At 39.4% G+C, this 14,835-nt stretch overlaps 1 protein-coding gene across 2 annotated transcripts in view; it reads left to right on the forward strand.

Annotated features, from left to right (window-relative positions):
• LOC108730167 (growth factor receptor-bound protein 14) overlaps positions 1–14,835 on the forward strand; it is a 319,854-nt gene that overhangs the window by 284,366 nt on the left and 20,653 nt on the right. For both annotated transcript variants that reach the window (XM_018459697.1, XM_018459698.1), the window contains one exon: positions 1,479–1,586. In XM_018459697.1, coding sequence (XP_018315199.1) covers positions 1,479–1,586 — 108 coding nt within the window. The remainder of the gene's footprint in view (positions 1–1,478; positions 1,587–14,835) is intronic.

Here is a 14,835-nt window from a genome sequence, read left to right on the forward strand (position 1 = left end):
GTGTGCGTGAGCAGTCAGTCGAGCATGGATGCGCCCGACTGTCTTGTGGGTCGATACGATGGTTATACCACTGCTGGGTCCTACGGTTATGCACACGTTCACCGTCATTATTTCACGTGGCACCGTCTGTTCCTCCTGTCTTGTCTCGTCTCGTTTTTCGCGTCCACGTTCGTCTCGCCGCGCGGTTGACATATACTTGCTCGTGCACAAAGTACGTATACCTGCACGTTTTTTTCCTTTTTTTCCGAAATTCTTTACTCTTCCAGGATTAAATTCTTTATTTTAATGAACTTTTCATTTAGAACGGAAATTTGATCTTTATTCTTCGATATTTTAAATATTTAAATTTTGAAATTATATAATACAAAATCTATTAATGTTAAATTAAAGTTAAACTAAACAAAATATCTGTTTGGAATTAATTAAAAAATGATGTTTTATATTTTGTCTATTTTTTGTTGTAATATATATTTACATTTAGAATTAGTAGTAATTTTTCTTGAATGGGTAACTTATGAAATCTCTGAGTGAAGCAAGGAAGTAAACTTCATTCATAAATCAGCTTTGTTTTAAATGACTGTTTCCTAGCACGTGGGCGATAAAAAGGAGCTTAGAGGAGCTCACACGGATTACCTTTGACTCAATCACGGAACCTTATCGTTGCACGCGCGCTTGCGAAGCGTAGACATTTCCCGACGAAAAGAATCGGTTGTTTCGATCGAATATTCCTCCTGCATTCGCAAGCTGCTTGCAAGAAATAGGATTACAGTTCGAGTCGAAAATTGAGTATCACTAATCTTGTTGTTCGAAAAATAGATTCGAAGCGTGACATTTATTTATATTTCAACATTATTCGAAACACTATTACGAGTTACGTTACGTTTATAAGTCGCAATGGTGTGTAAAATAAATTTGTATATGTATTATAATAATTTCGACGTGAAAGCATACGGTAAGATTGATTTTTAATTATCAAAATTGAGTTTTTTTTTATATCGGTTTGTTACTTTTTTCTTTTCCTTCCCAAATTCTTCTCGAAATATTACGGTAATTACGTTTGTACAGCTTCGCGCACCCCAAAAAGACGGGAGGAGAAGGAATTTAATTGTCGGAGAAATCGAGAAAAGTATCAGATGGTACTTTCGTATTCTGTCCGCGTAGCAACGTTGAATTTATCTAGGCGAGCGCGATACCTCGACGGGCGAGGTATATCGATCGACGGTTCGCCTCGCACAGCTGGGCAACACGCGCTAGTCGACCGGCTGGTCGACCGGCGCTATGCGACAAAGTGACGCGTGTAAAATTATGCAAATCGCAGGTGCAATTTTTTTTACACCCGTCGGTTTTATCGGCCTCGGATGTTACGATGTGCCCGGAGCGTAGAATCGGTTAGGTGCGCGGCGTGTTTACTCGTCGCGCGCATCTTGCGAACTGCAACGCTCGCGCGTTAACGATGTCCGCTCCGCTTTGTGTTCCAGTACGGCAAACAGCTACGAGAGAATTACCGAGCCTTCAAGAACAAGCAGTGCGAGCAGAACGGCGGAGGCAGTCCCAAAGAGCAATATAGCAGCTACAATGTATCCAACGTAAGTGCTATGTATATATTATATTTTCGAGTGATGTACAGACCTAAGAACAAGTTTTGAAGAAAACTGAGAATAATTGATAAATAATTTTTAACTAGTTCATCTTTACGAGTTATTTATTGTTCTGTTTATTTTTATTTTGTTGATTATATAAGGTGCTTAGGTTTTTCTATCACTCGCATAAATATTTTGATGTAACATTTTTGCCTGAATCATTGACGGTTACTGTTAATTTTACCAATACAGCTAGGCTAATGAATCAACTTTATTTCATTATGAAATATGCCATGAATTTTTAACAGATTTGGATTATATTTTAACTGTACTTTTTTTATTATATATTTCCATAAGAAGCAGTAAATTAATTATTCATTCTTTTATCTCGTAAAATAATCGCGCCGCAGTAATCGCGGACTAAATCTCAAGAGAAAGAAAAGATACATAGGAAGAGTCAGCATACAGATTATTGCTACATGTGTAGGTAGATGGATAGAATCACGAGGTGTCTTCTGGCAAATTATTTCGTCATTGCGCGCGCGCGATGTATTTTCGACGGCCGCTCTCTCGCCTCGGATACGCTCGAAAGGTAAATTTCGCTTTAGACGCGGTAAATGGAATGGAAGAGGCGATTACGCTGAAATTACCTCGAGTGACAGTAATTTGCCGGGTCACGCCACGTTCGATCATTGCCTTCAGTTATCCCTTTTCCTGCACGAGCCGCCGTCTCTCGTCGAACTTTCATAGCATCTACGGGATCTCGATTAGCTCGCGCGATCTCACACTTTTCAACGCCTTTCTTCGATTAATATTTCCATCCCTTTGTTCTTTGTTATACAATTGATATTTTTGACGTGTATATACACTGAAAAAAAATTTACTAAATTTCAATAAATATTTGTTTGAATAATACCAACTAAATATTTATAACATATATTTATTTGGTACAAGAATCATTAATTTAAATATAATTTTTTATGGAATAAATATTTATTGACTAAGTAAGTAAATTAATTTAGTTAGTATTATTCGAACAAGTATTTATTAAAATTTACAAGTATTTATTACAATTTTTTTAATGCACGAAACGCTATCGTGGTATGTTATCTGTCTAAATTCAGCTACGCGCGCGCGCGCAAAATGTACACGTAATGCCTGTTGTGCTTTGTGATTTGTTCATTGAAATTATTATGCTGTTTGCAGTTGAAATGAAGAAATTCGTTTATTAATTTCTACGCATACTGTGGTAAATAACGTTCCCGCCGAGAAAACTATATTATTGTTCTCTGCGGGTTGCGAGTGTTTATCAGCTCTCTCTAATTGATATACTGTAATATAAGGAAATTCATTGCGAAAATGAATGAATGAACGGGGAATATGAGAACATGCATCGGCCAGCGTAACGATGTGGCGCACTGGATGTCGATACAGTTAGTGGCTGAATAATTATAGCAAATAGCTCGTTAACTATTGATCTTTAATGCGAAATTCCGGGCGAAATATGCGAAAATTGCTGGGGCAGCGCCCTGTTGAGATCTATTCGTTATGTGGTTGTGCATTCGTTACCTCGAGTGCACAGGTGCAATAGTTCTCTTTCGACTGGTCTTTCTCTTTCTCTCTCTTCTCTCTCCTTCTCTCGATGCATGCAATACGCCCTGTTTATACAATGGTTAAGCTACGGCAACGAATTACACTGCGACTAGGTAGTATCGTATATCGTGGATTTTATCGTGGCCAGTGCTACACTACGATAATAAATTCGCCAATCCACAATCAGCCCGTTTTCCGGACGCAATTCGTTGCGATTGCTCGCAATCGGTTGGCTGAAGACAAAACAAAAGCCATCGGTGATAAAATTAATTTTCCCGAGAAAGATATTTGGACAGTTTGATTAATTAATTATTTTGTTTGATTCGTTAGTTGTTATGGCAATTAGATTTACATTTTTGCAATTTATATGTGAGAAATAATCTGAATGGAAATGTCAAAAACAAAAAACAGTTCTGCTTAATTAATAGAATTAATAAACGAGTGTGTTATTCATTTAGCTGTTGTGAAAAGGGATTATTTTTGATAAAGAATTTTAAAATATATTATTGTTATTATATGCATTTTTTTCAGACACCTCCATAATTGAATTTAAGCGAATAAATAATGTATTGACTGCGCTTTACGTATCTGTTAAAAATATCACCAATAAAGCGTAATAATAATGAGATAAATGTGTAAGAGAATCGATTATATTAAAATTTAAAATAGAAACTTTATCGGTTATTCTTTAGAATTCTCTTTATTAATAATTTTCGTGGATCTCGTTTAATGAAATCAGAGAGAAACCTGAGAATGGACATCCCGGTCTTTTTCGTGTATCAAACCTCGTAGGGTAATGTCCACGTTTTTGTGGTTCTTTTCCGTACTATTACATAGATTAGACGAAGACGAATAATCAACTTTGATTGTTCGTCCTTGTCTAATCCACATAATAGTACGGAAAAGAATCACAAAAACGTGGACATTACCCTACGAGGTTTGGTACACGAAAAAGGCCGGGATGTTCACATTCAGGTTTCTCTCTGATGAAATTAATAGTTTAATAGCACGCTCATGCGATATTACCGTTAATTATTGAGTATCTGCTATTTATGTTACATTCGGACTGAAGTGATAAATAAAATTGAAATGAAAACCTCGCAGGAGAGATTCATAATATGTTAATATATATTCTTTCTGAATGAGTAAACGAAATTAAAAAGAGGAGGTGTTAAAAAGAACACTCGCATACCGTTTTTACGATTTAAAAAGCAAATTTTCTCGGAGAAGTGCCATCGTAACTTACGCAAAGAATGCCAAGAGGAATCCATCCCCATCGGATCTCAGTGACCTCATTGTCGTGCCATCCCCGACCTCGTCGAGATATAAGCTCTTTCTCTCCCCCTCCCTTCTCTCTCTCTCTTTCTCTCTCTCTCCCATCATGTTATTCTTCGGGTCCTCCTACACGCTAAGACGTCGACGCGTCTCGGTAGGAAATTTCATCCTCGTATCGCACAGCTGATTCCAAGGTCGTTTCCGTGCCAGCCAACCAGTCAGAGGGACGACAACCCCTCGTCGTCAGTGTGTACTCTCAAAGCTAGACACGTACCAATCTACCCCGTCCACCCTCTCGTCTCGACTGACTTATTTCTTCTTCCGTCCTTCTTTTCCATCGTTAGAAAGACAAAGATGTATTTCTTGTTCTCATTACGATCGCCATTACTTAAGAAAGAATTTTACAAGTTATTAAATCGTCTTATCAATGAACCACGAAAATTGCATCATCGCACGTTTCGAAACTGTGTTAGTAATAAAAATGATTCAAGATAAATTTTATCATTAATTTTAATATGCTTGTTGCTTAAATTACATTATATAGAAAAAGAATTTAATATTAAGGTCAGAGCAATGTGTGAACTTTACGAAATAAAATTTAATTTTAAAGATATAAAATTCTCCGTTTAATGTGCGCTGCCGTGAACATTTTATCTCACATACAAATAAACTGAAATATTTTATATTATTACTTGAATTCTTTACGTTTTTGAATAAAATTGCACAAGATTTTTTATCTATAACTTTACGTTTATCTTGTATCCACAATCACGGCGATTTATCATAGTGGTTTTAATCTCTCCTATGATAATTGTATGATGTTTTTTTTTGTACACTCGTATTTATTATTATATATAATTGTTACAATAACGAAGTATCCGCGAAATCTGTACAAGGAAGGAGATATCGATTAGTTGGAGGGTGTGTGAGATGCATTATCGAACCGCTTTGAAGAACTGGTTCTGAAGTAGCGATCTTAACGAGTTTCCGGCAATAAATTACTGTTCGTGCCAGTTATGAATTATCCACCGAAGGAGCACGGAGGATGACAATTAAAGTCCAGTATAGAAAATAACCGGTATTACGCGCTTAATGCGAAAAAGTGCGAGAGAAAAGATAGTTAAGCGTTGTTTTACAAAAGTGCCGTAATTGATAAAGGCGATCTGGCATGGTTTAACGATAATTTCACAGTAATGACAGGAAATTACATCCTTTATAATGATATGTGGATTTATATAATTTTACTACTAAAATAATTATAAGCAAGAAACTAATTTCAAACTACTGGTATTTCAAGATATTTATTAATCTAGTTAACGATATTTAAAAATTTTTTATAATTTTATAATTTCAATTCTTCTGATCGCATACGCTGATAGTAGAAAGCGGAAAAGAGAAGAAATGTAAAAATAACCATCGAGGAAGGCAGACGACGAGAAGCGCGTGGAAAGACGGAACTTCAACGATCCTCTCATGCATTGTACATCCTTGCGAGGAGGTCTGAGGGACGAAAGCGCAAACCTGTCTTGCACTTCGTTTCGGTTGAAAGCTTCGATCACGGATATCGTTCGTTCGTGTCTCGCTTTTATCTTTATTCCTAGAGAAATAGAAGTGTACTTCACGTCGCGACGATAACAAACCGACAGTGCGAGCTTCGCATTTTCTCTCTTCCGTGCTCTCTTCTCTTACATAGTGTACGAGATTGAACATTTAAATGGGTGGGACGAAGCTCCGAAGTAAAGTTTCACGTGAAAATTAGTCGAATCTAATCTGCTGAATTTGAAAAGATATCTGTGAAAAAGAGAAAGAAAATAGTAAAACTTCTTTTCGTTGCATTTTAAACAAAATATATTTACGAGAACCTACGCGAAAATATGAATATGAATAAAAAATTAATTTACGATATAAATTCTTATATTTAAATTTATTATGTATAATAATAATGTATTATTAAATTATTTTTTAAACATATTTTGAGAGTGAATATAAATTGATATATGCTAAATAAATTTCAATACTATTTCCGAAAAAAAATTAATGTTTCCGAAAAAAAAAAATATATATATACATACATACATCGTTGAACATTTTATTTTATTCTCGATTTTAATTTTAATCACGTCGTTCAAATTGGAACTATTCGACAATGTCGACTATTATGCGTCGCTCTTATTCGCGATCATTACGTCATTTCAACGAATATCCACTTTGATCGCGTTTAACAAGCTGCTCGTAGTCGACATGAAAGCGTAATCGCTCGGCTTTTAGTCAGACATATTTCCTTTAATGGTGTGACGGCCAACTTGGATACGGAAGTGTCGGTAACATCCAACAACATTCTTTCCGTTTCTCTGTTACGGGCAGGTTCGGCATTGTTACCCAACTGAAGACTCGCAGTTTCTAGCGCGAGCCATTTATTTGAATTCATACTTTCTCAGAATTTCAATGCGAATCTTAATTACCGAGCTGTTTAATGCTGAAACTGAACAGTTTCAACAAATAACTACCTTCCATCGTCGACTGTTGAAATCGTCGTAAAGAATATGTCGTTAAAATTAAATTTACGGATCCTACTGCTTATTAATTAAATTACCACGTAATACAACTACGTACTAAAACACACACGCGCGCGCGCGCACAAAGAGTGCTTTCTTTGAAATATTAGAATTTTGATCTCATGATGTTGCAGAAACTGTTACAATTGACTCCAGCCGACCGTAACGTCTTCAATCGACATTCTTACCGAATTCTCGTCTTTCTAAGATCATCAGTCATGTGATAGTTCTTTTTTTCTCTGTCATCATTTTCATCCGCTGCCAGGTCAGATATCAAGCTTGAATAGGGAGGGATACTCGCTCACTAGGGGGTGGGAAGGTCGGGGGTGTATGAGTACCTCGGTTACAGTCGGGAGTTTAAAAGTCGGGCAAAAAGCCCCGGCCGGCTGTTGCTACGCGCGAACTATCGACCCGGCTTCTACCTATATATCCACGAGAGAAAGAGAGAGAGAGAGAGAGAGAGCCCTCTCTTGGGGTATGGAGGGAAGAGCTATAGATGGTACACGAGCAAGTGTGCGCGCGCGCGGTTCTCTGTGCGCCGGGATGGCCACATCAGTGTGTGTATGTGTGCGTTCCGTGTGTGCGTACGCCAGAGGGAAGGAGGACCTCGGAGAAAGACGAATGGAGAAAGAGGAAAAAAGGCACATCACCCAAATGCGCGAGACTGACGAAGCCCGACGAAACTTCCTACGCCTCCCCCGCGTTTCTTCTCCGCCGGCGTTCTCATATATTTTAGCCGCCACCCCGAAATGTGCGAACACCGTATCGTTTCGTAGTCTTGCGATCGCTCTATTCCGCGCGCTTCTATCCCTGTACTTTCATTATTCTTTATTTCGTGAAGCTTTTCCGACATATCCCCCGATCTCTCGTACGAAGCGCGTTCTTCCATGCACGTTCTCGACGAGCTTCACTCTTCCCCGTTGACGCGGGAGAAGATAGGGTCCTTGAGTTTGCATACGTCTGAATCGCGCGAAACCGAGAAGGGACATCCGCGCGCTGCAAGATTGGATCGTAAAGGTAGACATAAACTCCTGGGTATTCCCAGACGTCGTTCTCTTCTCCCTGCGCCGCGCCGCGCCGCGCCGAAATATGCGCCACTCGAAAATAGTCGCGACACACCGGTTATGAAACTTTCACGTGCTCACCTCCTCTCCCTCTCGAGTCCTTTTATTGTGCGCGACTACGGTGTACATGTTCCGTTAAAAGCTTAAAACCGTTGCTCCGTTAAAAATTTATTTTCAATCGCATGCTGATTTTTCGAAGCGTGTGCCAGAGGGCCCGGCTTTCACGTGTCAACGAACCTGACATTAAAAGAAGTCGGCGAATGTCAGACCTCTATGTTTTTACGTGTGTAAAGGTTACAATCTAAAAAGGGCAGAATAAAAGCTGAAGGCTGATAATATACCGAGAATTAAAAATATATTAATTAGTTTCTGAAGTTTGCGTTGATTTGGTACATGAAATTTTTTTATCATTGTGCGGATATTACGACATCCATTTTCGAAATCGATAACTGTGTTTGGCAGAAAAAGCAGCTTTGCAAGATTCTTTAATATGATTGGTTTGTACATTTAGATTCAGTGAGGAACTCTCTTTTCTAAAGGGAAGACCAATTATATTAAAGAATTTCACAACAGTTGCGAAGTTGCTTTTTCTGCTGAATGCAGCCAATTTTCTCCGGAGGTTAATGTACAAACGTATATCTGTAGTTCGAAGCATCGAGGTTAAAACTAATGAACGACCGAGATGACCCATTTCCCTCAAACTCGTCAGGAAATAAGACGATAGACTAAGGCAGGGAAAGGACAACAGGGGCGCGGAAGAATTTCCGGCGACGATATTTTCCTTATCGGTCCTTTCCCGTCCTCTCCGAGTCTTCTCGCCAAGCCGTCGCATGGAAATTTTTAATTTAACTTTACGACTCCGCCGAGACGCTCTGCCATCCCCTTTGTCCCCTCACTGCTCTCCACCTCGCGTCATTGGATGCATCGTCGTAAGTGAAAAAGATGGAAGTGTTTTGAGGAGTCACATTGCAGAGCAACATCGTCGAAGTGAAATGATTGCACGGTCGGGAAACACGTAATCAGAATGTACAGGATCTTGCAAAAAATTTACTGATCCCCTCGTATTTCTTTTAATTAAATTTTAAAATTACTGATATATTTTTTGCTTAATGTCAATAAGTTAATTAAGACAATCGAGGCTAGACGACTGTAAATCATTTATGAATACAATTAATATTATCAGTAATGATAAAGTCGACACGTTTTAATTATTCAATTATTTTTTATATTAAGAAAGAGGGAGAAACCATTAACGTAAAAGATCTCTTTAGGAGAAGGAATTTCGTGAACAAACTTTCTCTATAACTACATCTTCGTCGAGAGAGAGAGAGAGAGAGAGAGAGAGAGAGAGAGAGAGAGAGAGAGAAATCCTTGCATATAGATCTTCGGGAGAAGAGACTAAATCGCCGACGGGCATAAAGCCGGACGTTCTGGCGTTGTTTCCGTTGCGCCATCTCCGTCGTCGTTGTTATCGTCGCTCTCGTCGTCTGCACTGATAACCGTCATCACCAGACGAGACGGATACGGTGGCGACTGGGTTACCTCGTAATCGAGTGTACTCCCAGTTAAATGATCCGCCCCGCGACAGCCGTGATGAAGCTGTGCGCTTCACCCACTACCACGATGGCTATTATATGCGAGCTTTGTCTAGAGGATAACCTGGGATTGTTGCCATTTATATCCTCGCTTCTACGATTGCACTGTTCTCTGAATGTCGCGTATAAAATTATCTGAGATTTAGATAAAACGGCATAACGTAGCAATTTATTATAACCATATTCTGTTTTTGTTAATCTGTATAACAGTCTCGAAAATTGCTGTTTAGAATCTGAGAAATATTTTTTTAGTGTTTTTTTTAGATGAATGTTGGAATACAATTTAGTAGTAACGTTCATAATTTTGACACTTTTCTGAGAAGAACCATTGCGCTTCTTTATATGGCCACAGAGGCAAGATTCAGAGATGTTTCGCCAGTGCACTTAGGGTGTGGTTTTTGTCGGTATCCTTTGCCTGGTATCTCTCTACTCTGGTCGGAGCGTCGCCCAAAAACGAAACACATGCGCATTCTCTTCTTTCTCTACCCTCCCCCTGGTTTCTTTTCTCCCGCACTACTCGCCCTGCCTTCTTTATGACCCTCTTTATCGATGGTAATACGCGGCCGTTTAAAGCTTGCGCAAGTGCTACGGTCGATGCTTTTCGAAAAGTGCGCGACCAGCACTAAAAAACTTCACCGGCAGCTTTATTCGTAGCCCGGTGAGATGGCGAGCCCAAGCGAGAGGCGTGCAAGGGAGAGAAAGAAAGAGAGGTGCCATCGGGTATAAATTAAAGCCCTGGCCGCCCTGGCGGCCGAAGGGAAGGAAGCGGTGGAGAAGGGACGCGTCCGAGGGAAAAATATTCTTCTTCCGTTCGCTCGTCTGACATTTATGTTGCGACAAACTCTGAACTACGTCGGTCGTCGTTTCCTTCGCGTTAAAATTTGTTTAACTCTGGGCGAGAGAGAGAGAGAGAGAGAGAGAGAGAGAGAGAGAGAGAGAGAGAGAGAGACGAAGGACGTTATGTCTTCAAAACAATATTCTGCTTTGAGATCAAACAACATTCGATCAATCTAAGAACTTTAACACGGGAAACTATCACCGTGGGCGTTTTCGAATTCACCTTTCGTCTCTTTTTTTTTTGCTCTCTGAAAGTTAAGAGTCATCTTTCTGTGTTACTCTCTAAAAGTTAGAAGCCACTTTCCGATTTCTCCTTTTCCGGAAACGGTCGCAGCACTTGCTACGCGAGGCATTCGGCATTAAGTGAATGTACTCGGCGAATACCACGATACTTCTCGAGAGCTGTCAATAATTCGTTCCTATAACCTGCAGGAGAAATTCGTGTTAGCTTTCGGGAAAGAATATCGTGCAAACGCCGGCTAACGGAATTCTCCTGTACATTCGCCCGATTTCTGTATACTCGGCGTTCGCTCCGTTCCATCGTTTTTCGATACTCGGCGGTCGATCTCTCTCGTAAACGATATGAGTTTACGCGACTATCGGTCGTTTCTGCTTTTCCGAGAGGCGGCTCGCAATTCGCCGACTAAATGGAACGTGCTTCGTCTTGCCGTGGGACAATTAACGAATACTCGACGACAACAGGGATTGCCGAAAACGGCGTTCACATTGTAGAAATTGCGTCCCGCGTCTCTCGATGTTACCCTTCAGAATAACTTAAATTGCACTCGAAACTCACTCCCCTATCTCCTTCCCCGCGTTCTGCGTTCGCAGGAAGTGCATTAAAGTCGGTACCGAAAGAGGTTGCCTGAAGCAACTGTGCTGCAAAAGTTGGCGAGTTTGAAGTTATATTATTCTCTTAGATCTTATCAGAAATATTAAAACGATGTATATATGCATCGTTCATACGTGACAGACAAACGTTCGAATCGAGAAAATTACGTGAAATCTCATAGTAACACACAAAAAATACATACTAAAATATTTGCAGATTTAAGATTTTCATTAACATCTAATTATTAATATTTTTATAATTATTAATATTCTTATAAAAATGCTTTTTTTGCATCAAAATGTTATTAAATTGCTTATCAATTTAATAAGTGATATTATTATTCTCGTTTATGATTGCGTTTCAAGACTGAAAAAAATTTCAGCACGCAGATTGCAGAATCAAATATGTATATAAATTCACACAGAAATATTGAAGCACTAAGATCAGAATATGACCGAATATAGGAATTCTCGTATTTAATTAAAATATATATATATATATATACAATAATTACTTGTTTCGAGTATTTCGAAAGTTCATATATCTGCAAATCTATCATAAATTTATCACAAACATTAAATTAATTATTCAAAATGTATTCTGAATCCTAGTAAGTTTAATATACTTCAATCAAAATTATTAAATTAAAACAAATTCGATTTGTTTATTATATGAAGTCGCTTCGATCAATTTTATAATATTCATCAAAAGAAAATTAATTGTTTTGAGTATATAATAATGAATTTTTCTAAAATTTGTAGTATAAGTATATTTTAAGATTATTTTCAAGAAGATATTCTTTGTTAAAGACCGTTACTTAAAAAGAAGAAAATAAATTAAGTAATCACTTTTTTTAGCAATAGAATGATACTTTCCTGTGTGTAGTTGAACATTGATTTTAAATTTATAATTGAATAATGGTTGTTTCGCATAAATAAAATTTTTCTCATATGAAAATCAAACGTAATATCTCGTTTTGAATTGTCTGGCGGAGTCGCGTGTAACATCGGTGTTTGTAATATCACATCGACGGGATCGACAGAGTTATTCTCGTTTTTTTTCATTTTCTAGCGATTTGTTCCCGAATCCTCTCGTAACACGAACCACGTAACGGAACGTTCCGGTCTTACGTATTTCGCGAATACAAAACGGTATTGCGAGCGGTAATCTCGCTCACGGCTGTTCTCGTCCAAATAAATTCCACGTGCTTACACAGTAAACCCGGGGCGGCGCACGCAATTGGCATTATATTTTCGTCGACCAGATGCAACCAGGAGATGCATCTTATCCCCACTGTTGAGCATCCTGCCAAGGCTAGCGGGTCCTCCCGTACCCGCGCCCTTCTTCTTCTCCTCCTTCTACACCATTTCCCTTCCTCTTGGCCGCTTCCGCCCTGTCTCTCTTCTGCGTATGGTCGATTCTATGCGCGTGCGCCCATGTAACCTTGACATTGAACGATTTCTCCCTGCCGCATCGCGCTCCCCTTCGTCGCTGTTGGGGCCCTAGTAGCAGCCCTTCCTTTCTCTCTCTTTCTCTCTGCCACCTCTGCCGCGGACACCCGCGTCATCCGTCCGGCGAGTTCGAACAAAAAACATTAAAAAAAAGAGAGAAAAAGGAGATAAAATGAAATAACAGTGAATCGCGCCTGTCGGCCTCAACGCCCGCTGCTGTCAGACTTTCCCGCTGATGCACCATTGACGCATCTCCCGCACACATCGACGTCGCGACGTACGATGCACGCGTCTCACGCTGTTTCTTCAAAGTCGCCGCGTTTGGCAAAGAAGGTATCACCAAACTCACCAGTACATTCGGCAGTTCACGTATCTTCCGCTATGACAGACGAGGTGAGTTCTCTTTCTCTTTTTTTTTCTCGCCCTCAATCTACTCTCTAGAGTTAGTGATCCTTCGATAATTTCCAATAGAGTCTCAGATATCAGCAATACCTTCCGGTACCACACGACACTTTTCTTCTCCTATGTACAGCACTGCCCGATATTCTCCGGTAACTTCAGATCTTGCCTCGAATTTCCCGGTGGTAACCAGGAAACTCGATCCGCTGGAAATTCACGCGTGACACGCATCAGCTGCATGCAAGGTTCCACGTACGTCATCATGCTGCGGATTGGGTGCGGGTAGATATATAGTGCGTGCGAACATAGATTATGCACGCATGTGTTGTGCGTGTGTGCGTGCGCGCATATATGTGTGTGTGTGTGTAAGTGTATTTGTACGTGAGCATGCGCGCGAGTGGGTGGGTCTGATTATGGGCCTCGGGGACTCCGCTGCACTTCCTGCGCAACCTATAATTACTATTATCTAATCGCCGCTGCATTATGTAACGCGGTATAATGTCTGGCCTGGCACACGCGACCAACTCCACGAAAGACCGATTCTTCTTTCCTTCTTTTCTCTTCCTTTTCTTTCTCCTGTAGATACGATCTCTGCGATTTCTGCGCGCAGACTCTCGTTGGAATTACAAAATACATAAATGATCTGAGGAAATCTCGAGATTTTCAGAGAATTTCCTATTTCTCGTGACACTGATTGAACTGCTGCGTGGCCTGGTTTCACATAATACGGCGATCTGACAAAATACGATGAGAATGCAGAACGCGGATTACCGTAAGCTGAAGTTAGACTACGTGATTGTGATATAACGAGATCTTTTCACGGGGATATTCGTATACACTTTGCAATTTTTGAGAGAAAATTGGTAGAAAGTTCACGCGAGTAGAAAATAGCGCCGTGAAGCCTCCTGTAACTTATTTTACATATAAAAATCACTATTAGCATTGTATAGACAAAGATCAGATGGCCAAATGGTCGTTATAAAACGTGGCAATAAACTTTTTTCATGGTTCGTGGTGATCCGCTTGCCCTATCCGTTGCCCAAATGTCTATAGATAAATTGATTTGTGACCTCTTTGCCCGCAGTAAACCGGTTACGCGAGTCCAGCTGGTTATTCAAGAGAACAGAAATCTTGTACTAACCTAGTGACACGCAGAAAATATAATAGTTTCCTTTCTTTCTGATTTTCTTTAGTAAATTATTTTAACTCTACCGCAAAATTAATGAAAACATAAGTATCTATTGAAGAGTCTGTTGAAACCTGTGATATTGTGAGTTTTATAAAATTGTTTGATTATTTAATAAATTTGATAAATATACTATTAGATTTTTCAAAGTGTTAATTAGTCTCTTATAAAAATTGTGAATTCACTCGCTTTTTCTCTAAATAATTTTAGAGAGAATAAATTCTTCTAGAAGAAATATCTCGAAATTGCGCCGCAGAAGCGGAAAGGAAGAAGGATGCGATGATAACTACAACCACGAATCAGGGCGGAGTCATAACTCGTTCTTTCTTGTATCGTTCTTTCTATATTTTACGACAACGACGTCGAGTCCGCGTTTTTCTCTCTTTCTATCTCATGCCGCCAAGTTTTAAGGCAGGTACTTTGAAGACCTTAATCATATAGATCGCCTAGCGCCAGTCATAAATATCG

This window comes from Mycetomoellerius zeteki, unplaced genomic scaffold (genome assembly GCF_001594055.1).
Source record: "Mycetomoellerius zeteki isolate Tzet28-1 unplaced genomic scaffold, Tzet1.0 scaffold85, whole genome shotgun sequence".
NCBI lineage: Eukaryota > Metazoa > Arthropoda > Insecta > Hymenoptera > Formicidae > Mycetomoellerius > Mycetomoellerius zeteki.